Here is a 27707-nt window from a genome sequence, read left to right on the forward strand (position 1 = left end):
AAAAACCAATAAGGTTGTCCAAAATGAATCTGGCTCAAAGTCTGAAATCTTAAAGGAATATTTTTCTTTAAAAAGATTAAATTATTAATCTTTAAAAAGATTAAATTATTAAAAAATAATTTTTAATTTCAAAACTCAGTAACCTAAAAATATGGGAGTGTGTTGAAAAAAACCCTGAGCTGTGTTACCAGAGAATATTAAGAAAATTACAGACCGTGGAAATTAACAGAAACAGAAGACACAAAATGGGAATGTGCATTAAGTATTACAGTAAGGAAGAGGAGATTTTGTGAAGGCTGTCTTTGCCTTACTCTCCTGCTGGACAGGTGCAAAATTATTCTTATGAGGGCAGAATAAACAATCCCAACTTGATACAACAAATGGCCTCTGGACTGCCACTTGAGTGCAGGGTCAAGCTGTGTCCCACTTCCATGGAAAAGTGAGTTCAGTTCTTACCTGCAGTCAAAACATAAATGGAATAATAGAAATCCAGAGGGGGGGAGGAATAGAAACCAAAACAGAGAACATTGTTATGCTGTTATCTGTAATCACCTTGGGCTTGTATTGTGTGATGCTGGTGGTTATTCCCTGCTCCTCAAAGAAGTTACAGAACTGGAAGTGTAGCAGGAGCACTGCGGTAGAGATGAGCTTCCGTAAGAACAGCTGAGTAGACTGTAATTAACCAGCCTTGAGAAAAGACCTTTGGGGGGTGGGATGTGAATCAGGACTTGAAAAAGCCTTAAGAAAGCTGTCAGGGAAATGCTTTTCCTCTCTCTTCCAATTTTAAAAATGTAAGTACAAAGGAAAAATAGGTTGGGCAGGAATTGAATGGGAAGCTGTAGGATGTTGCCTTTTCAAAGAGCTTACAATGGTTCAGAAAGTGAGATTGTGTAAAATAGATGCTGAACAATGAAGGAGTGTTCTTGGAAAGTACAACTGTGTGCTCTGTCCTCTGCATCCACTATCAGCTATTTTTGGAGACAGTACATCAGGCTACACAGACATCTGTCCTCATATACTATATCTGCACTTAGGTGTTTTTTTACTGTCTTGTTAATCACCTATATAAATAGTTTTTTTTTCTGATAGATGAATAAAAATACCTCACAAAAAGCAAATTGGAAATTAAATTTCTGATTTTTGTCCAGTTCTTTTCCTACCAAATAAGAGCTAGGAGTAACTGTAATTGTACATTGGAAAGCTGTCAGTTACTAAAGGAGACTGACATTTTATCTTGGATTCAATAAAAGACATGAGTAATGGAAAATCTTTAGTAATTTTGTCATTCTTAAATAATTTATGTGTGGGTTGGGTTTATTTTAGTGCTGTATTTCTGTTGCAGGGAATCTTGTGCCATGACCATTCTTTTGCTTGACTGCTATTTTGTTTGGGTTTTTTGAAGGTACATGGGAATAGGACTTTCTGCTCAAGGAGTCAACATGAACAGGCTTCCTGGTAAGTCACTGTTAAGGTTTATTTTGATTTACAGTCTGTATTAAATGTGCATTTGAAATAAAGATTTTTCTTTTTATATATGAATTAGTGAATGTGTGTTTCTATTAATAAAATTGTATTACTATAATTGTCTTATATCTGGAAGCTTCAACCTATTGAGTGTTATCTTAAATTGAGTTACTGGTGTCAATGCAGCCATGATAATTTTATCAGATAATAGAAATTAAGACTAAATTAATGAGTTATGGGTAAAGTGGTGAGCTTTCAGACAGGCAAACTCTTCTTTGTGTCTGAAAAGAAAGTAGGAAAATCATTTTGTATTTAATCTGTATACTTCACTTGACAAATTTACATGAAAGAGTCTGAAAATGACAGGATAATTGGCCTGTTGTATTGTCTCTCTTCTTTCCTTCTTCCCACTGAAAGACTACAAAAATGTGGTAGAGTGGTATTTCCAGTTAATATTGTTGCTTCTTTTGTTTGAAATGTCTGTTTTTGGATTTGCCTCTAAGTTGGTTAAGTGGCTTCTTTTCAGAAATAAGTAATTGGCAATCTTTCTTTGATGATATCCTATTTATTGAGTAAAATAAGTTTCTAGATATGTATTGACACATTGACTGCTATGCCACAAATTCTTTCAACTGGGGGTTGTATTTGGTAGAAAGTAAATGTTTTTCAGATGCCAGAATGAATGACAGCTGGTCACTGATGGGGGCTTCTTTCGCCTTGGGTGTTGCTTCTGGTGAAGTTGTTTTAAAGATGAAATTTGTGTTCAGCCCTTGTTATGGATCTTGGTATCTCAAAAGGAGAATGTTTTGGGAATGTCCTAACAAAAGAAAGACCTGATATTTTGGGAAAAATGGCTTCAGTGACACCTGTGCTTTAAAGAATTTGCATCTTACTGCATACTATATTTGTTAGTAATTGTTATGAAAACTGCACCAGTCAGTCCTGCTCTCTATGCACTTTCCCCCAGTCCTCCTGATCCAGGTGAGTTGTGTGCCATGTACAGGGCAAAGCATGAATCTAGTCCCATCATCTCCTTCCAGGGCTGAATGGCATGGAAAAGGGGTTGTTTGGCAGTTAATGGAGCCTGTTCAGGTCAAGAAATGGCTCTGTGGCATGTGTGATGGAAGGATGGGGGGAATGTCTTGTAGACTTGGCCTTGCAGATGATTGGTTGGATTATGCTTAATTTAGGATTCTTCTGGGGTTATAACACAGGTACATACATACATGATTCAGTACTAACCTGAGATGGTGTGTACTGAGTATCTCAAGTGTGCTGTCCTGAAATTGAACAGACAGTGTAATTTCTTCTTTTTTTTTTTTTTTTCCTCTTTGGTGACTAAAAATTACCCAAACCAATTCTGATAAAGGGCTTTAAAGCCCAGGAGTTACATGGGCAGCATTTTTGGCCAGTTTGAGTCAAAGTGCTGTATACCACTGTCACTTCTAGAGTGCATGTGATGAACATGGAATTCTTTTCTCTCAGTGAAATAAAGCATAAAGTGAACTTGAGACTTGAGATAGTGCTTATTTAGCAATGCATTGTACAAATTTGATCCCATGAACCTGTTGTTTGTTTGATCACATGCAGATTATGCTGCCAAGATTCATTCTGTGGTCAGAGTTAGGTCGCTCTTCCATCATATGTATAAGATTAACTGCATGGCTCTGTATTACAGCTCAGTAATTATCTTCCTGGCTTTTGGAGAATAAGTGTGATTTTTTTATTTTATTTTTTTTTTAGTATATTTTTCAAGTAACTGAAGTGAGAAACATATTTCCAGGCTTAACTGTTATCAGGTCCTTCACAGAACAGAGTAAGTGAGAGCTCACAAAGAAGTGTCAGACTTTGGAGTCTTGACTTGGCTTCTCATCAAAGCGTAATTTTAACTTTTTGTGACCTGAAACCCTGCCAAGTTTGTCTCCTTAGACCCTTTCTAAGTCACTTCTGCTTTAACAGATCGATTTTCACTCAGTGTGTTGCCAGGGAAGTGTGTAACCACCACAAGTGGTGGTTGGGAGCCCAGAGTCTGGTACAGGAGCCAAAGTTGGTCCCTTTCTTGTCCCCAGTTTCACTGGGGATCCTTGGTGGCACTCTGGGAGTCCTAATTCAAAGAGAAATCTTGCTGCTGGGTTCTGTCTCAAACTCCTTTTCCCCCCACAAGGACAAACACTTTGGTCATATCCAGTTCCAAGTCGGGGCATTTGTGCTTTATTGCCAAATTTATTTTGGCTTCAGCCCAGCTGGGTGTTGGTGAGGGTAGTGCTGAGCTTTCTCTGAAGGTTACAAGTGTGATTGGAGCCACATGAGCTGAGTTCCCTTAACTATCCCTGTCTGCATTAGGAATAGAGACTGCTTTTAATTGGAGAGTTCCCTGTCCATGTTCGACTCAGGGTTTCTTTGTGCTGTGCTTTGAAATTCAGTCAGCAGGTCTGAAATAACTGTGGGATTATTATTAACTACTAACTTTTGTGACCCTGACATATCTTGATTTTTAAAAAAAAAAATGTAAAGACATTTAGAACATTTGCTAATAGGCATTCTCCTTTAAACTAGTGGCTTTTAGTGAAATGTCTGCTCACTTCTTTCCCCACATTCAGGTTTTTTTCACTGTGTGCTGAAAATGCTGTGTGCTCAGCATTTTGGTATTTGAAGATGAAATTACATGTTGCAGCTGAACTGATCTAACTCTGTGTCACCAAAGGAGAGACACCTGACCCTTCCTTCCTCCCCACCCCATCTGCACAGTCACTCTTCTTCCCTGGTGCAAGCCTTTGGCTCTGGCAGCTGTCACCTTGGCCAGGCCAGCTTTTATCCAGGCAGGAACCTGCCTGCCTCAGCTGTGTTGGGATTGTGGTGGGCTGGTTCCTTCAGGACTCATGGAGCAATGCTCTTACTTGTGCATCCTGCAAGTAACATATCTGCATCTTATATTTTATTATTATTATTTAGCCCTTAGTCCAGGAAGTTTTTCTGAGCCCTGCTGAAAATGTGTCGGTGCTTTGCTACAAGGTTTTACCAAACCTTCATGAAAGGGGAAGATGATAAGTGTCCTATCCTTAACATGGATGAGATTGCTCACTGGAAATGAGTCTCATCTGCATGTGATGTTCTGCATTAGTTCAAGTCTTCATGCTGTTGAGAAGTAACATTTCATTTGTTTGAGCTCTTTGAGGGTAAACCCAGCAGAGAGGGAAAGAGGGATGAATCTCTAAGGTAGCAGCAAGTTCTTAATTCTGCCTAAAATGTTGTGAAACCACACCCTTAGGCATGCCCTGCTTCAGTTTCTTAAACAGCATAGATAGGAGCTGACCAATCACTTTTAAAGACTTTAAACACCCTCTGGTTAATAAATGACTTGCCCTGCTATGCAGCATTGTACATGTTGAAGGGAGTGCCAGCTTTCACTCACCATTCTTTGGTTTTCAGAAACACTGGCAATTTTTTCAGCTTGCTTTTCAAACAAAAAGATACTGCTTGGCTTATTCACTATTTGGCTGCTCCAGACTCTCTGTTAAAAGAACAAGCTTTCAAACTCAAGAATGTTTTACAGACTTGAATTAGTGTGCAGCCAGATAAATCAGGAGAATTTGGTGTAAAGAGACCTGCTCCCTATTGTGGTTTGGCTTCTGGGTCTGTAGTGCTGTGAGCCAGGTCAGCAAAACCAGAAGCATTTTGTCCAGGTGGCCTGAGTCTTTTGTTCTGCAAAAGGTCCTTGTGAGCAACCCATTTATTGAGACATAAAGATAAAATAGAAATGAGCCCTGGGAATTAAGAATTCCCCATGCTCTCCTCCTCTGTGAAAGCCATCTTTTGTCCTCCATAAACCAGCACATGGACTGGGCTTTCCATTTTACCTTTGTTTGGAGATCCTTTTCTTTGAATTTTCTTGCTGACAGGTTTCTGATGACATTTGGAGGTAGGACTTTATTTCTTCTCAGCTTATCTTCCATGCTATCCTGTCAGGGGAGATGCAAGCAGGGAGAGCAAGACTGTTGAGGACTCAGTCCTCGTGTTCATTTCTTTGGGAGAAAAAAGTTACTTGTTTCTTCCTTAGGCCTGTTCCCAAGGGTTTTTCATGCTAGTGTGCTCCCCTCTGGGAGCAGCCAGAGAAGGGAAGGTTGGTAGGTGTTGTATCACAAAATCATAGAATGTCCCAAGTTGGAAGGGATTCACAAGGATCATTGAGTCCAACTCCTGGTGCTGCACAAGTTAAATTCTCATGTTTTTCCTCATCAGAGTTGGGGATGAGTTTCTGCAGAGGCTCTGTACTTAGATTTTCCAGTCTCAATTTCACAAGGCTCTGGCTGCCTCATGTAACTCTTAAGTTAATCCTGCTACAAGTGACAAGTTCCGCTGAAGTCTTCCAGGTTTTCCTTCTAGCCAGTTTTGGTTTGGTTTTGGTGTGGTTTTTTGTGGTGTTTGTTTTTGGTTTTTTTTTTGTTGTTGTTGGTTTTTCTTTTTTGTTTTGTTTTGGTTGGTTGGGTTTTTTTGTTTTGTTTTCCTTTTGTTTTCTGTGATTGCCATGGAATCTTTTTACTTTAAATGTAAAAGTTTTACTTAAGGAAGTTTTCAGTTTATGCTTTGGATTGTCACTTTCTGTGACTGTACTGACAAACAAAGGACCTGTGCTAAAGGCCTCAGTCCCAGTGCTAAATGTAGTAATTATAGAAGCTGAGACTTCACCAAATCATCTGATCTGAAGCGAATTCAATTATGCATTAGTCCTGCCTGACAGGTGTGTGTCTAAACCAGTCTTTCATTATTTTTCTGGCAACTTCTTCCAACACTGTCCTTGTGCTGGAAACTTTTCCTGATGACAAAGCTGAATATCCCATGTAGTCTGAGTCTATTCTTGGATCACGTGGAGGTGGAAAATAATTAATTCCTTTCCTCTTTGTAGTTCTATGCATGAAAACCTTACCACTGCTTTGTGGTCTTCTCTCCAAATCATACATCCCTGGCTCTTCACCCTTCCCTGTTTGTCAGGTTTTCTTGATTTACAACAACTCTTGTAGATGTTTTCTGAACATTTAATCACTGAATGTATCACAAGCACCAGTATCTTACTTTTTATAGTAAAAGAAAACATTAAAATTCAGAGCAAGTCCAGGAAGTGGCTCTTATCCCATATTGCAAACAGGGGCAAAGGAAAATCCTTGCCAAGCTTTCACAATTCTTATGGCTTCAGCAGAAACGGGAGGGGAAGAAGCTTCATGGTTACCTGGGAAAATCAGGCCCTTGGCTTCTGGAGAAATCAGCAACAGCCCTGAAGTATGGGATTAAATGCGTGAGCAGTATGTGGCAAACAAACAGTGAATCAGTCTGCTTTCAGAGCCTCTTGGCTACATCAGCAACTTGGACACACTGCTTGATTTTCTGTCTTTAGAAGTAATTTCTATTAAGTTTATTTATTTATGCAGCTGATGAAGCTCTGGCTTATAGTACCTTATGGTGTTGGTCCTGCTGCAAAGCTCTGTCAGAACTGTCCTTAAAAACAGTTGTCCAAAAAGGCATGAGGGATTTCCACATGGTGTCAGAGCAAAGCCTTAGACAGGTGTTTGTTATACATGCAGTGAGTCCTTCAGCTGGCTGTGCCAGTTCCTGTCCACAAAATTGCTTATGCCTCTGGTACCCTCTCATTTATCCTATCAAACCAGTTTGTGGGGCTGCATGTAAAATGGGTCACGTAATTGGATTAATAATAATGGGTGGGGGGCACTGCTTGATTCTGGGGTTGTTATTAACTTGGATCTGTCCACTTACCTGGTTCATCACACCGGTAATGCAGGTTGGAACTGCTCCTTTGGGAAACTTTATTCTCCCAAATCACGTAGTTAACAGTGATCAGAGGTTATTTTTGATAGAAAGAGATATGTCTTGAAAACCTCAATTAAATTTCCGCCCAATTAACAGTTATCCTGATCATGGAGACATTTTTACAAAGGGGCATCTTTCCAGGTATAGTGGCCTGAAGCTGATTTGGCTGGCTGTTTCTCCCTGAATTTTTATTTAGGCTGAGACCTTCTCCTGAAACTTCACTTGGGTAGCCTTTTTGCTGACTTAACTATGCTTCTACCTGAAAGCATAATTTGTACCTCCTCAGAGGCCATCAGTATGTTTAGAAATGGCAGCTTTTAGCATTGCACAGTGAAAGAAAAGAGAGCAAAAGTCGGTCAGTTTGATGGGTCAGCTCTAGAATTATTGAATCCATTTGTGCAGAATGGATTTTTAGAAAAATTCCTCACCATATGAGAGCTCGCCTGGGTGGGTGAAGATTATTGTGGTGCATAAAAAACATACCCTGCCAAAACAAGATACATGTTACAGCAGATTTGAGGTTTCTGGCCTTTGTAAGTCAGAGCCCTTTGGATTTATCTACATGAGTCTCTTATTTTTGGAGAAGGGGTTTATTTATGTAAGTGAATCTCCTGGTTGTCACCACTGCCTGTACTTTCATTTACATTTTTGGTGGTGCTGCCCTGTTTCTTCTAAACTAAACTGCAAGATGCACTCCAGAATCAGAGGTGATGCACTCCAGAATCAGAGGTATTGCACTCCAGCCACTAAAAAGTGTTCAGTCCACAGCATAAGGCTGAGCAAGACAGGCTGCCCAGCCCCATTTGAAAAAAAAAAAAAAAAAGTTAAAAATCTCATATTGAAGGAAGTGTCCTGGGACCAGTTTAAACTGGTTGTTTCTTTCTGGAATCTGCTCTTACTGTACTGCACCATCTGCTATTTTGAAAATAGCTTTTTTTTTTTTTTTAGTTTAAGTCAAAATTAAGGTCATACTAAAGAACTTAATAGGAAGTTTGGGCTTCTTGTAATAAAACAAAAGGATTTCCTTTGAACTTAAGCTTTCACATATTTTTAGTGTTAAGATTTTTTTTTTCCCATATGGAATCAATCTTGTGTTCAGTGTATGTGAAATGCCATCATAGGAAAGTAATCTGAGGAGCACTTAATTTTTATTTATCCTGGGAATACAGAACTCATTATATTGTTTCTTTTTTCATCTTCACTCTATGTGTACAATTATTCTATGTATATTTTAATGCCTTCCCTGATGCCTCATATGTTGAAGAATCTGAGTTTCTCTGGCATTACTTAACTCATCCTCGTATTTTCCTTTCCTGCTTCTACCCTTTGCAGATCAGCTGAACACCTTTTAAAATTAAAATTTAAAACCATAAAATTTTTAAAATTTGGAATTTTAGAATTCTCAAAATTATATGATCTTTATTAAAAAAAGGTAATTCTTTGTGTCTTTGGGAATCTTTTTCATTTGTGGTTGACTTGTCCACTGCCCATCAACTTCAGCTTAGTTCCACTGAGTTGCTCAGTTGTCTTCTCATCCCATGTCAGCTTTCTCTTTTTTCAATCAGTTTTTCAGTTTATGTGCTGACTTCACCTGAACCTGTATGAAAATTCCAGCTTGAATATTGAAACAGATTTGTTGCAGGTGCTGTGAATTCATTCACATCCCATCTTTGTCCCATAGATGAACTGGGAGTTCTTTCTTTCCCATTCTTCAGTTTTTCAGAAATCGTTGTTGGGGTTTCTGTCAAAAGCTCCGTCCTCACACGCTGCTGTGCTCTGCAGATTTGGGGTGTTGCCCCTACAGAACTTACCATGCACATGGCTGAGCACAGCTTGGTTGGGTGGATGTGTTCTGGAACATGAGCCTTGTGCTCAGGGCTGATACTGCCTGAGCTGGTGTGGCACAGAGGGGTTGGACAGATGTGTTATTTCCTTCATGATATGTGCTGAGGGTAGCACCAGAGTCATCAGGTCCCCAAATGAGGTCAGACCTGATGCTATCAGGTATGTTCACAGTTGGAGAGTAACAAAACCAGCTCCTGAACCACAGAATTGGGATGAATTATCGTCTGAATTAAGGTTAAATTTAATATCATGTTTTATTTATGGCCCTGTATATGTAAACTAGGACTGTATGAAAAAGTTCCTGCCTTTTTCCCTTTCTGACTGACTTCAGGTCACGTGTTTGCTCATATAGTTTGTGATGATTGTGATGCCTGCAGCCAGAAAAACTGTTGCCAGGCATTTGGTTGGGTTGCTTCACTTTGGTTAATGTGGAAAGTATTGAAGAAACCTCAGTTTGGAATCTAGAAGTCCTTGTTGCAACCTCTTAGCATCATGAGGTGTACTTCCTCTGGAAGACTTCTCTCTCCATAAGGTCTTGTGTTTACATAAGTGGTTTTTTGTTTGTAATTTTCTTAGCTTATTAAATACCATTTTAGGGATTGTTTTAAATAGTAACTAGACATGAACCCCCTGCATTCTTCAGTGAACTCTAACATTGCTTTTGGCTGAGTCACTAAACTGTCCTGCCTTGACATCTCTGTAAAATGACTCTTGCCCATTACTTTGCAAGATTTTGCTGGAAGTGTCTTAATATTTTATAAAGGTGCTCTTGCCCATCAGCTGAAGGTTGAAAAAGTTGCCCCATAAATGAACATGTGAATTATTTACTATCATGAGATTTGTAGCCTGTGGATGTGATAAGCTTTTGATTGTAACTTGTTCCTTACCCCTTCCACTAAATAGATAAATAGAAAAGCTCCTCATCTGACTCTTTTTCCCCATCCCTGTCTTGCATTATTTTGTACCCCTGCTCTGCTTCCCACTCCCTCCACTGTGGTGTGTCAGGGAGTATAATGGATACAATAGTGCAGTGGTGACATGATCATGCTGGAGAGCTTTTCCTTTGTAGACACAACCAACCTGTTCTGTAGTTGCTTTAACCATGGTGTGCTCTTCACAGGGCTGTAAATGGCTTGTGGCACATCTTGACCTCTCTGGGGTAGAGAAACCCAGATCATGTTCTGACTCTGGCAGAAGATGGATCCATCAAGCTTATAAGTTAGGAGGACTTGCCATCTTTATTCATTCAAGGAAGTATGATTTTTATCTTGATTACTGTATTCTGTAGTGAGGTGCATGCTAAGTAATAGTGAAATGGACTCCTTACAAATTTCTGGGGCTGGTGGAACAGACCTTTCCTGTTGAAAAGGTATTGCCTGTGTTGCAGCTGTCCAGAGCCTTCTGGTTTTGTTTTTTTTCTTTATGAGTCAGTGAGTAGTGCCACTTCATATAATGGTAGACTGTATTTTGATGTTGTTTTGAAGGCTGGTTAACATGCAGTGGTTGTTTAATGGTAGGACTTGCTGGTCTGGTCTAAAAATCACTGTGCCAGATCAATATTGTGAAAAATTGTACAGTGTTACTCTGCTTGTTGTCTCCATGGTGCTTCAAGCATTGCTTGTTAGCACCCAGATTCTGCTCTATCTCCCAGACTCTTGAATCATACTGATTTTTGGGTCACTGTGTCCTTTTCTTCCTGCTCTCTGTTAATATGAGAGAGATGTTGTGATTCCTTTTTTTTTCCTCTCCTTTAGATTCTTGCCACACATAAGTCTTCCTGTGAGGATTTGGTCTGAGTTCTGTCTCTTTTACAGTTGCAAGTACTTTATTGAAAAACATGGAATAGCTTCTGAGCCAAAGCTGCAGCCAGGCCTGCCAGAAGTCCTGCACTCTGTGATTAGCATCATCTGCTGTGTCTGTGCAGGGGCCAAACTGACTCTGCTTCATCTGCTGGGACCTGGGGTGAGGGGGAAGCTCTAAGCAGCAGTGCCCCTCTGGGGTGTGTGTGGTGCTGTGCTGCACTGCTCCATGGCCTTGTACACGATTCCTTGGGATACTGCAAAGGTTATGGGATTTGAACCCATCCAGCCCCTACTTAGGGAAGTTTGTTCTCCGTGGGGTAAAGTTGTTCTTATTCTCTGCACAAGCCTTGATCCTGTAGTGCAAGGTTTGGCCTTCTACTGCACTCAGTCTTTTTGCCACCTTGCAGAAGAAACTGAAGCTGTTGCAAGCAAGAAGAGTTGGGGATGTTTCTGGCTAGGGCTTGTTCATATCCTTGGGTAGGTGGATTTTAAGGTTTTTTTGGGTTTTTTTTTGGTTTTTTGTTGTTTTTTTTTTACCCTTGACATGTTCTGGGCAGATGTCCAGGCCCTTGAAGTTCTGCCAGGGAGATGCTGTAATGTGTTGAGCACGCTGTTCCCTGGTCCTATTCCTGTCCTGCAGTTGGTGTTGTGACTGTACCTAGACAGTTGTTCCATGCCAGGGCCATGCCTCCCCTGTGCCCACATCCCCAGCTCTATAACAGAGGTTACTGTGGCCACTGAGCAGCTGATTTTGTAGGCTCTTTATGGAAACAGAAAGATGTGTTGCAGTGCTAATAGTTGATTTGATTCTAAAGCATGATTGAATAAAGGAAAGCAAAGTTGCCACCCTGTTCTCACCAAAACATGTGATGTGTATGTGGCTTCATAAGACTTGGCATAAATGCTGTAAAACTGAGTGACAGCTGAGATGCTCCAGCACCTCAGATGGTTCTTGTGGCAGCAGATTTCTCATGGCCAGGCATTTACAGACTTATCATGATCAGGCATTTGGCTTCTGAGGCTGCAGGAGCATCAGAGCTTGCTGAGCCTTTCCTTTGCTGGGTGCAGAGGCCTGTATTCACTGTTCTGCGCGGATGTGCACCAGAGGCACATCCATTTACAGAGCCAAATCCACTGGAAGTTGGAGTAATCAGCAGAGGGTGGTTCCAGTTCTGTGGTACTGGCTCCTGCCCCATGTTCATGGTTGTCCTGTCCCTGCCTGGGACTGCTCAGCCCAGGACAGTGTAGAAGCAACTTCCAACTTCTCTGTGCACCAGATTGCATCTGTTCAGCCTCTGTTGAACATACCTTCCCCTCCCCTGACCTCATGCTCTGCTGCTGCCAAAGACCCATAGCTGGCTGAGCAATAGCAGCCTGCTCAGCACAGTGCATGGAGGAGGTCCTGACTCCCACTGGAACATGATCCAGCACCAACTCTGGGCTCTGCTGCTGCCTCCACCCTCCACATCCCATTCCCCAAGCACTGTACAAGCAAAGTTTGTACATCTGTTTCTGCTGGACTTTGGATTCAATAAATCTTAAAAAATTATTTTGTTTGGTTTATTTCAGTGTGTTGACACAAGTTCTTGTCCCATTGCAGCTAGTGTTTGTACACCACTTGCTCTGGCATGGAGAGCTGTGGGAAGCTAGGATTGCTGGCGAGGGGAGTGGGAAGAGGAATGCTACAGGCAAAATACTGGACAAGAATAGAGAGGGGAAAAAATGAAAAGTGTTCCAAAATATGAAAGAGGGAAAGCAGATAGAGATAAAATTTGGAAAGATTGTGGAGTGGTCACTGGGGTCTGTCCTGAAGAGTAAGTCTCAAACTCTCCCATTAGTAATGATACAACAGACACAAACCCTATCTACAAATCTCCAGATTCTTTCTGTGGAACTTCCGTCTAACCTTCATATGCCCAAACATACTCAACCATTCCTTACAGCTTCAGATGTCCCAGTTATCCCTGACTGCAAAGAGGTTACCTCTGAATGTGTGGTCAGCAAGGTCCTGCCCTTTGCAGCACCTTCTACACCCATTGCATTGAATGCTTGGGCTGAGTTGTAGTAGAATGTGTTTCTCCTTTGGAATGTTCATGGGCAGGGAATGGTCCATGTGTCAGTGATCAAGTTCATTTGTCTGCCAAAATCTTTAGCCCAGCAAGTGCAGAGCAGGAAGAGTCTGATGTGTCTGGCTATAACTCACCGGAAAAGTATATTTTCCATGATCACTGGGCCTTGCATGTCAGTCCTTTGGCATGTCATCAGAGGGGATCTCAGCACAGATCCCTGTGGGTGTTGCCTTCCCTGTTCCCTTGTGCCCAGTGGCAAGTTTGACATATTTGAACCTTGGTGTTCTGGGGGATGTCATCACTTGGCTTTCTTTTCCACCCTGTGTGAACAAAGCATCAGGCCAGAAAAAGCATAGTGAAAATACTTGGTAACTTGCATCAGGGCATCCCATCCGTCCCACCCACCCACCCATCCACCCACCCACCCACCCACCATCCACCCACCCACCCACCCATCCACCCATCCATCCACCCACCCACCCATCCATCCACCCACCCACCCACCCACCCATCCATCCACCCACCCATCCATCCACCCACCCACCCATCCATCCACCCACCCACCCATCCATCCTCTATATGATGCTCCACACTTTAAGGTTGAGCAGCTTATCCTGGTTTACCTAGGTGTGTGATGTAGCCATGATGGCAGTATTGCCCAGAGCCTACCACAAGTTCTGTGTTCAGTGGTGGGGCTCTTGAAGCAGAGAGCTAAATCACCGTGTTATTTCTGTGGTGCTGAGGTGTAAATGGTCATCCAACTCAACAGAGCTACTTCCCACTTGCTGCCTTCTGAGGCAGAGTCTGATCTCAGGTACAGAAGTCAGGATCTGACCAAAAAGTCAAAGAGTAAAGCGAGACTGATGTTGAATGGGAAAGTTGGGATTGAACAGGGACAGATGTAGAATAGTCAGGGATAGTAGTAGCACACTACATGTAACTCTGGTGCTTGCTTAAGAGTGAGTGTTTATCAGTTTATCCTGTAACTGTGTCCTGAAGTAACTCAAGCCCTTTCTGCCACGTGTCTGGCATTGCATAATTCTGACCTGTTTATCAAGCAGCAGCAATGGAACTTGCTGTTCATTTTTTTCCCCTATGTGTTGGGATCCAGGTAGTCTGCCAAGAAGGTCAGCATATCAGCTTTTTCTTGTTAGCAGGCCAAACAGAACTTCAGTTTGGTGTTGAACATAAAAAAATGTCCTACCAAGCCCTACTCATGGTTTTTGTTTTTCTTTCTTCCCATTCTTTGATTGCACGATCTGAGCTATTCTGCATCTTGTTAGTAAATATATAGGTATATTTTGGGTTTGGGTGTTGAGGGGTTCAGTTCAAAGGGATGTAAATTTAACCTCTTTTTGCTCAATAGCTGTTGAAGTCCTGCCTATAGTGGTTGTGATTCTATATTTGCATGTTCAAAGTGCTGCCTTCAAAATGAGCTGTAGTGAGAACAATCTTAGAGTTGGGACACTGAGATTCTGCTTTGACCACTAGCATGAGCCAGGTGGCCAAATCCTTTCTGTTCTCTGCCTGTCTCCCCTGTTTAAAATGATTTTGTGCTTCTGAAGAGAGGATGGGGAAGGGAAAGGAAAGAGGGAAAAAACTGTAAACTGGACTCTGCAGCCACTCTAGGTCACTTGATTTTGATCTATAGAGTATAGGCCATCAGGAGTCCAAGATCTGTGTTTTATAAGAAAAAGCACATTCTCCAATTTTGTCCAGATTTGTGAAATTTTGAGAGGAATCTGCACTTGCAGTTGAGAATTTTTAGCTTGGCCACAGCTGCACGTAGGTGCTGAGTGTCCATTGCTCTAGACATGGCTATCACCAAGAGACCAGAATGGGATGTTCTTTAAACAGCCTTGTTGGAATGAGCTACCAATCACAAACTGTCAGTACATGGGTGCTCCCAGGGTTTACTTAGGAGCAGCTGCCTGCACCTCTCTGTCAGGGATGGACTGCTGGAGCTGCTGAGGATTGTGAGACTGGGGGAGGTGTGAGATTGAGGAGCTGTGGGAGCAAGCTGAGGCAATGTGCCCCAGCAGGGAGATGCACATGAAAATCTGTGCAAATGGAGCTTTGTCACAAGAGCCGTGATGCATTTTGGAGTGATGACAATGACTTCATGGAAATATCAGGTCTATGGTAAAAAGGACAATAAAGAGAAAACGCTAGGATTAACTTGTAGAGGACTAGGAAACAGTGCAGAGAAAAGTGCAGCCTGCTTCCCTTCTCCGTGGGCCACCTTCATTCTCACAAGCAACACTGTAAATCCAGAGGAGGTTCAGATGATGATGTCAGAAAAGCAGGAAATAGCTAAATAAGTTAGGAGTCATCAGCCTGGGAAAGGGATAATTATGGGGGATTTTGCAGAGGTCTGTATACTGACGTATGTTCTGGAGACACCCAGGTCCATAGTTTGTCATCTTCTCCAGTGCAAGAACCACAGGATATATCCAAGTAATAGGAGGCACATTTTCATTGCTTGCAGTTACGCTGTTAAACTCCTTGCAGGGCACAATTAATTATAGGAGTGTTTATATATTCTTAATGGAGGTTTGAACAATTTACTGGAAACAAATTTTTTCCAGGAGTACTGAGTGAAGAGAATCTCCATCTGGCTCAGTCTGACTGTGCAAGGTGGTAACACTGTTCAGTCAGGGTGTGATACGTTCACATCCTGTACCTCTGCTGTCTCACTTCTTGAGGAGTGTCCTTGTCTGGGCTGGCCCCCTATCCCACAGGGACAGCCTTTTTAAGAGCATGTAGGTATCACCTCATCTCTGCCCTCCAGGTCACAACAGTGACTTCTGCAAGTACTTAAGTACAAGTGGCACAGAGGTTAAACTGTCTGGAGAATTTGCAGATGCAGCTGTGGGGAGGCTTTCAGGAAGTTCCAGTTCAGTCCTTATTAAAGCACTGCTGGATTTTGTAGAGGAGGAAGCTGTTGAGTAACTGGAGGCTCAAAGGTTGTCGTGGGAGTCACAGAGGAGGTTGCAATATGCTGGACCCATTCCTAGATGGCAATAGCAAATGGGTAATGGTGCAGGAAAAGCCCAAGTTTTCAGAAAGTGTTTTGAGAAAACTTGGAGTCTGTGTTTTCAAAATACATGTGATGAGTTACTCCCCACTCTGCTGGTAATCCAGGATAATGCCGAATGCTTCCAATAGGGATACACTATTTAAATCAACAGGCCCAGATAACTTTGACCTAGAAGTACTAGAAGTGCTGATTGTTGTTTTTAATTTAGATTATTAGGAAATTTCAGAAGATTGGCTGGAGCTGGCCAGTGCTGGAATGACCCATATGCCACCGCCCTCATGTTTATTTTGGGCAGAATTTTGGAAATAGGGATCTGTTTTTTATTAATAAATAACTTAAGGTTAGGCATATAATTAATGCCACTCAGTTTATGTTTACAGTGAGTACAGTAAGTTCACTCAAACAACTCTGGCTTGTTTTTTTAAGATGACCATGGTGATCGGATAAGGCTGACAGTCTAGATTTAAAGCCCCTAGTGTGGTGCCAGGTCTGGGTTCAGCACTACACAACATTTGAGTTGGAAAAGTAAACTCTGCATATCATTAGCAAAGTGCTGGGTGAGCAAATTTCCTTAACTGGTTATGTTAGTGGTTTTCTGGGGAGAGTAAGATTTAAAACAAGCTTTATCCAGGCGTTGTTGTTGTTGTTTGTACCACGTTTGTCATTGTCTTCAAGGCCTTTATTCAGTCACTTCTCACTGGAGTTCACCACCACCGTTAGTGCTACAGCAAGAAATGACACTGTGAAGCCCAAGTCATAATGGAGTAGGAGGAGGGTTTTTTCAGTAGGATCGGCTTTGATCTGTAGGTAATGAAACCTTTATTTTTTCCACTGCAGAACCAGTAGTGCCTGCATTGGCACAAGCATTTAGTGAGCTCATCCTCACAGTTGGACATGCTGTGTTATTTCTTATGGGAGCCTTACCCAGTACATGATGTGTAAGCACTTCACTGCTTAATTGTAACTGATGACAAGTTCTTGGTAGCTGCTTTGTAATGCCAGAAATGTTTTGTATGAAGACCTAGAATTTTGTGTTTGGATTGTTCTAAGAGTAGGTTAGGAGATAAATTGATTTAAGTTACCATCTGAAATACAGCTTACCAACAGCTTCATTAAAACAGTTCTGAACTGACACTCATGTAACAGGTCTGGTTTTGGGGAGTCTAAAATAATAGATCAGTGAAGGCAACAGAGAAATAAACGGGATAGTGGAAAGGAGCCACAGTTTTAAAAATTAGAAAATATTTCAGTGATATTTTTACTGGATGGAGTCTTAGCAGTGGAAGTTTGACAACAGACTCTAGAGCCCCTATCGCTTCCTCCTTTGTTTTGGCAAGTCAATTTGGCATCGTTTTTGTGCTTGCTGAGGGTGCTGCCTGTGCTGTTGTCCCTGTCTTTCATGAAGATTTGAAGCAGGACTGGTGCTACTGTCAACAGCTTGTTTGGAGCTGACTCTTGGGACATCTCAGTCTGTTCCTGTTGGATGTGTGGGACTAAACAGAGGAAATTACTCACCATTTCTAGACTAGAATTTGCTGGGAGTCCTTCACGCCTTTCACTTCCAAACTTTGCTCTGAGGTCCAAAATCTTGGACTGTGACATGTTTCAGTCTTGCTGCATTCCCTGACTTTCCCACTGGCATTCATTTGGTGTTGTACAATTAACAGGGCCTTAGACATGCACTTACTGTTGTGTCCTTTTCTGAGAAACCCTGAGCATGTGGGTGCTGATGCCACAGTGTTGTAGCACTATTTTACAAGATGAGATTTCTAGTGCCCTCATATTGTTGTTGGCTTTGGAGGAAGATTCTGGTTCAGAAATGCTGCAGCCCACTTTTGCAGGGCTTTGCTCTGTAATTCTCAGTGTGCTCAGTCTTTTTGTGCTTCATTGCACTTCCTGCACAATCTTTGTGTTTCTTACACAGTCCCTTTGCCAGAGCCATCACTCCCCACTTAACAGAATCTGCACTACCCTTGGCTGTAAAAGGTCAGTAGATGGCCAAAGCACCTTCTTTTGCTTCCCTAAGGATCCAGCCATATCCATATAAAGCACAGGTGCTTGTTTTCAGTGTTGTATCACTTTCTGGTAGAAGTCTGTCTCTCTGTGAGATGTGGCTTTCATTGTGCAATTCAGAGCAATGCTTCAAATGAAGTTACTGGGATATACAGAAAAGAACAAGTGGACAGGGTGCAATCCCTAAGCCCAGCTGTTAGCCTTAGCACGATGTTACTGGCAGAAGAAATAAAAGATATTAATATTAGAACTGACCATTTGCATTGAACTCCCCTTTGACATCCGAGGGTCGTGTTTTAAGCTGTCTGCAGAACAGGAAATACTGTATCCCAAGGGAAACAGAAATCCTTATCAACTGCAGAAGGGAAATACAGATTTGAGAATGCAAAAATTGCCTCTCTCCATTTGGTACACTTGTGACAGCTCTTACAGACAAAGCTGCAAGTGTCTGAGGATCATTTTGTTAAATGCTTTTGCAGGAAGATTTTGTTTTTGGGAAACACAAATGTTTTACAAAAGTAGTTTGTTTCACCTCAGGCAAGATAAAAGAGAAGCAGGTTGAAACGCAGATGATGTGTTCTGATTAAAGACTATTAATTTGTTTTCAGTTACTGGTATGTGAAAATTAATATTGGGATGAATCAGGAGTAGGAATCAAATTTTAAAACTCCCACAGAAAACTGTGTCCTGAGAGTTGTAGTAGTTCCGTGTGGTTCTGCTGAACTGGCTTCACTGCTGTCCTCTTCTTTTCCCTTGTCTTTTGCAGGATGGGATAAACATTCTTATGGGTACCATGGTGACGATGGGCACTCCTTCTGTTCCTCGGGGACAGGGCAGCCCTATGGCCCCACATTCACCACTGGAGATGTGATTGGCTGCTGTGTCAACCTTATCAACAACACCTGCTTCTACACAAAAAATGGCCACAGTTTAGGTAAGTGAAGGAAGGTGTTCTCAGGAGAGGGATGCTCCAGCCCTGCTCTCGCTGCTCTTTAATACTTTGCTTGTACCGTAACTCTTGTCCCACACCTGTGAGTAAGGTTTAAATGGCAGAGGAAAAGAGCACTCAGCAGCTGTCAGCAGTTGTAAATTGGCTCCAAGACAGAAATACTCCCAACAGGTAAAATGGTTTCCATGCTGCTCAGTTTGTTTAGATACATTAGAATTTCATCCACAGCTTCTACTGTTTTCCTCTGCTACTGCACAGTAGGTGGGAGGTTGGATAAGATGTCTAATGACTGGACAACAGGGAAAGAAAGAAAGAAGTGGGAAAAAGAAGTGTGTTGTTCAACTACTTACAAAGCCATGGTACTGGTGTCTTCATTTTTGAAGGGACTAAAAGCCTCAGCACATTGGTCCGAGCATTCCCAAAGCCAGACATTAATTCAGTACAGGAGGTCTTACTTAAGCACTGAGCTATGGTTTGGTTCATTCCACACTTGTTTCAGTAACTGTCCTAAAGTTAAGGACTTAAAATTTTTGCCCAAATTAATATCTCAGATGTTTTCCAGGCTTATGTCTGGAAATACCTGTCATATCTTATTTGTCTAAAATCAAAATTTTTGGCCATTTTCCTCTAAAAAACCTTTTCCTTGGATGACATGTTATCCACCCCAGATAATTTTTTTTATTATTTTTTTTGTCACATAAGATGTGCAGTAAGTTTTTATAAGTTCATCTCACTTTTTGTGCTAGGATTCATTTGATTTGGCAGGGAGGGACGGGCACTCCTTTCCTTTGCTTCTCCTTGCTGTGTCAATTGTACTTTGTTGAATTCAAGATTAAATTGGTAGAAAAATACCAAAAGTACCCTGCTCAAAACCCTTAACAGAGCAAAGATGTTTTGAGTTACTGGCTGGGCTGAAGGAAGGAGTGGGATTGGAGTGCAGTGTGCCTGGAGAGTGCAGAATTTCTGCCGAGCTCTTGAGAGAAGTACTGGGCTCCCCAATATTAGGGAGAGATGGATTTACTGGAGAGAGTCCAGTAAAGGGCTGCCAAGGTGATGAAGGATTTGGAGCATCTGTCCTAGAAGGAAAGGCTGGGAGAGCTGGGGTTGTTGAGGCTGCCCATGTCAGTCCAGTACTGGTAAGACAAGTAGAGGCTTGAAAGCAACGGCTGATGGTGTGTAGAGCAGGAGCTTTTACTTAGAAATGAGACAAGATAAAACAACAGCCACTGAGGTAATGAAATAGTTAAAAAGATTTCACAAAATCTTTCCTTTTAGTTGCTGTCCTTGATTTTTAGCATATATTTACACAGAAGCCCTGTAGTGGTTTGTGCTGTGCTCCTCTGGATGTTTTCTGTTGTTGAAGTGAGTGGTTTTCCAGCTTCATTGTTTTTCACCCTGACAGTGCTGTTCCTTTTCATCATAACAAAAGTGTGAGAGTCAGGAGGAGGCCAGGTCTTCTATTTAATTAATACAAGTTTGTTCATTTGATATTTACTTTCTTTTTAATGGCCAGAATCTCCATAGTATAAGCTGTATCAGTTGAAAAGTTGCTGCTTTCTCCTTCTCTGTTTTGTACCCAGGACTGTGTTGTGCCTGGATGTCTGGGCAGATTAAGCCAAATGAAGAGCCCAGTTCAGAAACTTCTGTGTTACCTTTTGTCACGATGACCCTCTGATTCTTTGCCTCGTGTACTTGCTCAGAGATTGGTTTTGTTTGGGACATTCAGAGTTCTTTACAGCAGTGAAGTTATCTAGTCGTCCTTTCTTAAATTTAAGTGTTCCTTTTCCTTCAAAGATTGGGCTTTTTTTGGATGGAAAGCTCAAGTTTTTCTAATCTGACATTGAATCACCCCTCGAGGAACAGCCTGCCCCAGGGGTGAACAGTGCCAGTGGGAAGAAACAGGAAGGGTGACAAGAAGGTTACCGTGCTTAGAGAATTATTAATTATAATAATTAATAATATATAAATATAATAATGTATATAATCTATATTGTTATAAATAATATCTTATTATATTATTAGTTATAAGCATTGCTGTTCCCTGGGTGACCTCTTGAGCTCTTCAGATGACAGTAGAAGACATGAGCTCTCTGAGAAAAGGACAGGTAGAAGCCTCTCCTTAACATTCACAGCTGGCTCCTCTGTGTAGCAGCTTTTCTTTGAGCTGTAGTGGCATAATGGTTGTACTGATGGAGCAGAGATGGTGTGGTTAGAGGAGACAGGGATGGAAGTGCAGAAGGAAGCAGCAGACCCCAGGCCTTGCTGGGTGACCCCACAAAAGCGGCAGGAACATTTTACTGCCTTTTTACAAAAGCAGAATGAAAACCTCATCTGAGGAGGCTGTTGGTAAGGACCAGAAGTGTCTGTTTGTGTCTCTGATAAAGAAACACAGCATCCAGGAGAAGTGCTTCCTGTGGAATGCTGAGGAGAGGAGCCCCTTGACCAGTGGTGACACAGCTCCTCATGGGCACTGAGCAGAGAGCTGTGAGGAGGAGGTGAGACAGGTGTCAGCAGAGGAACCAAGGCTAAATGGAGGAAGGAGCAGTGATTTACTTGGAAGTCAGAATGCTTTCTTCCCTGAAAGAAGCAACTCCTTGAAGGTCTTGAAGTTCCATGGTATTTAGTGCCAACTTGAGAATCTCATTTCTATGCTGTGTAAAGCAAAGGTTTACCAGGAAGGGGATGAATGTGTTTTTTCTAGGTGTTCCCTGACATGAAGCTGTGGAAGCCATGTATGTCTCCTTCTAGGAGATGAGGTAATTGTGTAATCCTACTGCAGATTCCAAGAATATTCATGAGACTAATCAGCCCCTTTGTTAGGCCAGTTAGCTTGAGAGCATGGTTTCAGAGTTTGAATTTGTCCTTCTTTTAATGGAATTACTGTAGCTTTGTCTTTCCAATTCACTCTTCACCGTTTCATCTATTAATTAGACACCATCCTTTTGTTTTCCTTGCAATTTCTTCTGTTGCTTAACTATTATCTTCCATTGTCTCCATACTTTTTCATTTAATCAGATCCATCAGGAGCACTGTATAAGAACTGTTTTCTTGGCCATCACAAATTCTGGATGTTCTGGTTGGAGCTAAGTCTTGAACTTTGTTTGGAGACGTCACATGAGAACTGTTTGACATCGTATGTAGTCTTAATTCTCTGTTCTGGAAAATGTCTTGAATGTCTTCTGGCTGCTGGTGAAACACTTTTGACAAGTTCTGAGCGGAGTCCTGGCAGTAAAAAACATAATGAGATGTGGCTAGAAGTGTGATGAGAGTGAATTTGGAGAGAAAGAGGGAGAAATGTTGGGGTGCCAGCCCTTGAGCAGAAACTCTTGGACCAGGACATGAGGAGGAAATGTGACTGCTGCAGGTCTCTGGGTTTAAGTGGATGAGTTTGCTCAGGGACTAATGTAGGAGTGTCTCAGATCTCAGACTTTGACAGCAGACCAAGGTAAATGGAGCAGCAGGGCTATAAAAAGAGCATGCAACCCTCTGAAGTCTTGGCATAGAAAACTTCCTGTAGTTTGAGTTCTAGTGCAGGCTTTTGGACAGACCAAGTTAACCTAAAAAGTAAAATATCCATTCTGAAGCCAGTTTAGGAGGAGCATAAGGGGTAATGTAGAAATCTGTTGTCATAGAGAGATGCAGATGTCAGTCCTAGGTTTAATAGGTTTGACCCCAAAGCTTCAAATTAAGTTTGCAGGGAGCAAGAGCATTGAAATGTTCAAAACAAAACTTCAGATAAATCAAGTTTAAAATCATAGAATCCTGGAATGGTTTGTATTGGAAGAGCCCTTAAAGATCATGTTCCAACCTCTGTGCTGTGGGCAGGGACACCTTCCAGTAGACCAGATTGTACAGGGCCCCATCCACCTTGGTCTTGAACACTTCCAGGGATGGGGCTGCCACAGCTTCTCTGGACAACCTGTGCCAGGGCCTCACCACCCTCATTCACTACCAAAATGAACAGAAAATACCAGACTTGGCTACAGCCTTGTTCTCAATATGAGCAGTTTTATCCAAGTGGCCTGATTGGAGGTTATCTGTTTCCAGGGGCATGTAGAGCTATGTGGGTTTGACAGTGCTTCTCCTCAGCAGCACGTTGGAGAAATATTCAAGTATTTTCCTGGGCTGGCATTTGCCAGTCTGCTCTTTAGGATGACCACACTGCTGAACGTGTTGTGCTTATTGCAATCCACCAGCACTGCTTAAGGATTCTCTGCATCACAGTTACCTAAACACATGCTGGAGGGGTACCCTGCTGTGGAGTGCTGTGTCTGATTACCCAAATGTTTGTTGTCTTGTGCAAATTGAATACTGTAAGTGGCCAGTTGTGAGGCAGACAGGATGATTGTTGCTGGGTGGAGCGCAGAGATGGGCTGGAAGGTCCACAAACACGTTCTGTGCATGGGGTCATGCGTGAGTGCACTTCAGTCATGGAAAGTGGGAGTACTTTGGTAGGCAGGTGAAGATGTCAATCACACTGTGCCCTAGCACTGAACCTTCATTTAGTGTCTTTGTAGCACTGCCTTGATGATCACATTAACTTCCTGGACTTAGGGGAGGGGCACTTCACACACTGGCTCTTGCTTCCTGATCTCTTGATTTGTCCAGTCCTTAAGTCTTTAAGAAGGTTGTGGTTTTAAACTGGATCCAGGCTTTGGAGGGGCTGCAGAGAAAAAAAACCAAACAGTTTCACATTCAAGCTGTGATTATTTCTCTTTCTGCTGTTGGCTTTCCTGGATGAAGGTGTGTAGCAGTGCAGATGCAGACACACTAAGCAGACATATCTGTCCAACAGACCAAGTGCTGTCTGCATAAAGCATTTTATCAGTCTGAATTACATAACAGAATGTGAAAAACATACATTTGTCTCATTGTAAAGGCAGTGTAATAAGTTTATTTATAGAATAATAGAATTATTTTCTCTGGGAGGGATCTCTGGAGGACAAGCATCCAACACCCTGCTGAAAGCAAGCCCAAACTAGATCATGTTGCTCAGAAACTCATCAAGTTTTTACTGTCTCCAAGAATGGCGATCACCTGGGGACTTCTCTGGGCCTGAATCAGTGTTTGACCAAAATTCATACTGAATTTTTCTAATTATAATTTCCCATGTTGCAGCTTGTCTCTGTTGCCTCCTGTCTCCTGCCACCATGCATCTCTGAGAAAAGCCTTTTTTATACCCTCCTATATGACAGCTGTAGGCAGCAATAAGTGTCTGCCCGAATGTTTTTAAGACTGAGCAGAAACTTTTCCCTTAGCCTGTCTTTGTCTTGCTGGCCTCTGCTGGACTCCCTCCAGTCTCACTGTGTCCTGTTATTGGGGAGCTCTAAAGTGACCATCTTAACCAAAGTGTAGACTAGCAAGTGTTGGAAAATAAGGGAGAAATCCCATCCTTTAACCTACACTCTCACTAATGCAGCTCAGGATGTGGATGATCTCCTTTGCTGCAAGGACCCACGGGCTGGCTCCTGCTCTACCTGTTAACCAGCAGGACCCTGAATCTTTTCTGCAGGTCTCCTTTCTCTCCAGTCAGCCTCATCCTGTCCTGTTTTCTGGGAGTATCACAACCTGGTTGGTGGCAGGGCTCTTAGGTTGCTTTTGTTGAGCTTTGAGAGGCTTGTGCTGGATCATTTCTCCAGCTGTGCCCTCCAGCCCATTGTCCACTCTCACGTTTGGTGACACCAGTGAGCCTGCTGGGAGCACACTTCGTCCCATTGTCCAGGTCATTAGTGAAGACAAGAAACTATTGGCCCTCCCATCAATCCCTGAGGGACAACTCTTGGACTTTGAGCTGCTGATCACAATTCTGCCATCCTGACAGTGTTCCACCCACCTTGTAGTCCATTCAAAAACCATGTGCTTGTCCAGGTGCTGGAAGCAGCTTCCAGCCACTCAGCTACACAAGCCTTGCCACCTTTGGCTCTGAGAGATGCTGGGGGCAGAGGAAGACTCCAGTGGACAGCTGGCTCAAGGAGATTGGCCTCATTCTGGCATAAGGGTAGGAACAAGCTTTCATCCACCTTTTCATCCAGCTGAGCAAAATAATTGCAAAGTGCAAAAAAAGGTTTGAGTGAGGAACAATATCTGGAAAAAGTGACAAGGTGAGAGAAATGCTTACTGAATGTTTTCCTCAGCCACATGTTCAACATCACCTGTGTGCACAATCTTTGGTTGGCTTGTAGAGAGGGTGCTCAATAAACAAGGTCCAAACTGCCAGGATGTTCATTAAACCATACTGACTATCTGCCATGATGTTAATGTAACTTTATTGGGCTGTTTGTTTAGTAAAATATTTGGGATTTCTTTCCAAGCATTTGATTTGGATCTGTGCTGTTTTGAATAGAAATTACTTGTTTCCTATCTCGACTCCCAAAACTAGTTTAAATTACCATTTCAGAGTGATCTGGTAATGTTACACTGCAGCTCTGGGTTAAAATAGTTTTAAAATTAAAAACAGAAGGTGCTGTTCTGCTTCTGCAGTGCCTTCCAGTGCCAGGCAGAAGGGAAGGAGGAGAGGTGGGACGTGTGTGAGAACTGGGTGTACTGGTGTGGGTACCAGCCTTCCTCTGGCTGGGGACAAGAAAGCATTCTTGGGAGCACACATGGGGAAAGACTTCAGCTTCCAGACTGACTCCTGGAATGTTAGCTGGAAGTCTGGATTTAGCTCAGCCTGATGAGGTGGTGGCAGCAGTGTCCCCTGTGTTGTTGGTGAGGGTGACCCAAAGCCTGTGGGCACCATCCTTTGGAGCAGTAACTGGCACCTAAGGCAGATGCAGAGGCCTTAGGTAGCCTGGCTGTGGCCCGTGTTGTCTCTAGCCAAAACTCTGTTAGCCATCCCAGGCAATGGCTCTTTCCTGATATGCCAGACGTAAATAAAAAGGGAAACCATACACTTTTTTTCCTGTCTTTTCTATTTGGAATTGTATCAGCCAAGTTGAGGATGAGGCTGTTCTTTGCACAGTGTTTCTCAGGTGCTCCTGGCTGCAGCTCGGTCCTGTTGCAAGGCTGTTCCCCAGCTGTCATGCCAAGTGCTGAATATTCATTCCTGTTTCTCTGGCTGATAAGAAGAACCAATTACAGCCTAAACCAAAGCAATTTTGTACTAAAACTCTGTTTCTAACACCAAAGCAAGTCTTGAAAACTATCTCCTTCATGGTAACAGAGGGAGAAGCAAAGGAAAGAAGAGCTGCTTTCAGAAAATCAGATTTTTGGGAGAGATATTGAAAACATTTAGGCTTTTTCCTGAACCTTTCTCCAGATGCAAAAACTTGCAGAGGAGGGGACTGGGGAGGGAAATTACTTCTAAATACATGATATAGTGAAATGCAGGGGCAGAGCTGGGATTTATTGAAGTGCAGTAATGTTTTGTAGCATGTTAAGGATGTAGGCAAGCAGGGAAAAAATCCTTTGTCTTTTTAATTCTAATATTTTTCCCCCCACAGGTATAGCCTTTACAGACCTCCCTGTAAGTACACCTATTTTCAGTATTTTAACTAAGAATGCAAACAGAAGGGAGGGGGAAGAGTGTGGGGGTGTGATTTATTTTTTTTTTCTGTTTGATGCCCTGTTGAAAAAAACATGATAACACACATTACTGAATGATGTGAATGCTCCTTTTTCTGAAACTTCATAATCCTGTGACTGGGTTTGTGGGCTATTCACATGCCTCCTCTCATCCCTCACCGCCTCTAAGAATATGTTGCTCTTTCTGCTGGAATTAAAGCAAGGATGCCAACTTCATTACAGGCCATTGTCTTCCAAATGCAGCTTCCACTCTGAGGAGGAGTACATGTGCACAGTTACACTGATGTCTAGTCAGGTCTCACAAAAGCACAGAGGGTCACGAACAAGAAAATATTCCCTCTTTTCTAGACCCAAGTGTTCCTGGACAAGGAGGATGTGTTCACTGAAAAAAGGTAAAACCAGGTCAGGCATACATCAACACATCCACTGCATCCATCTCTCATACACAGGACTTCTTGTCCCTAAGGTTGCACTCCTGTCTTTGTACTTAATAACCCCAAATTAATTTCCTCTGACTAATTTCTTTGTTTTGGTAACTTCTTTAGGCCTCCAAAGTGATCCATTTTCTTGGCTGACTTCCCTGTTGTGTGAAGGAAAGGTTGCTTTGTTTCGTTCTGTACTTCCTGTGAAAACATATATCTTGTTCCTCCAATTTTTGTATTGTAAGAAATAATGGCTAGCACTCCCTGTTCACCTTCCCAATGGGATTCAGGGCTTTACAGATTTCTGCCATATCCCAACTACAGCCTGCACTTAAATTGTGGTTATTTGATTGGCCTTTTCACATCAACTGTCAATACAGGGTGTTTCTAGGTGTCCTAGGGTCTTTGAGGTAACATTGCAGTGTGTTCTAAACCAGAAACTCTTTATGTGGGTTGTTTCACAGCAGTTCATTCACTTGGTCCAAGTACAATTTATTAAAGTACAAGAATAGTTTACCTTTCCATGAAGATTAACCTTTTGGAGTGAGGTATTGTGATAACCTTGCATCCATAGCAAGAAGATGCTTCTCTGATGTGCCCCTTAGTTTTTGGTGCTGTTTGTTTTCTCTCTGGATATAGATTGCATTAGTAGTCACAGATTTACATATTCCTTCTAATTTTTTCACCACTTTGTCATTTCATTTGGCTAGACTGCTTCTCCTTCTGCAACAGGAGCAGTCTCCATGTTGAGATAGACAA

The 27707-nt window shown here is 42.2% G+C and overlaps 1 protein-coding gene across 5 annotated transcripts in view; it reads left to right on the forward strand.

Moving 5' to 3' along the window:
* Positions 1 to 27707, forward strand: part of RANBP10 (RAN binding protein 10) — a 66012-nt gene that overhangs the window by 14837 nt on the left and 23468 nt on the right. For 3 of the 5 annotated variants that reach the window (XR_015773798.1, XM_088062380.1, XM_005526266.3), the window contains exons 3-5: positions 1403 to 1455; positions 18820 to 18987; positions 26445 to 26467. Coding sequence is in view for 2 of the 5 variants with exons in the window: in XM_088062380.1 (XP_087918506.1) it covers positions 1403 to 1455; positions 18820 to 18987; positions 26445 to 26467 (244 nt within the window). In the remaining 3 variants the exon portion in view is untranslated. Of the gene's footprint in view, positions 1 to 1402; positions 1456 to 18819; positions 18988 to 22112; positions 22136 to 26444; positions 26468 to 27707 lie in introns of those variants that run through there. The other 2 variants (XM_088062381.1, XM_088062382.1) reach the window with 2 other exon arrangements.

Source organism: Pseudopodoces humilis, chromosome 14 (genome assembly GCF_049639895.1).
Source record: "Pseudopodoces humilis isolate 2021_Gansu_Grassland_sample_001 chromosome 14, ASM4963989v1, whole genome shotgun sequence".
In the NCBI taxonomy this organism is placed as follows: Eukaryota; Metazoa; Chordata; class Aves; order Passeriformes; family Paridae; genus Pseudopodoces; species Pseudopodoces humilis.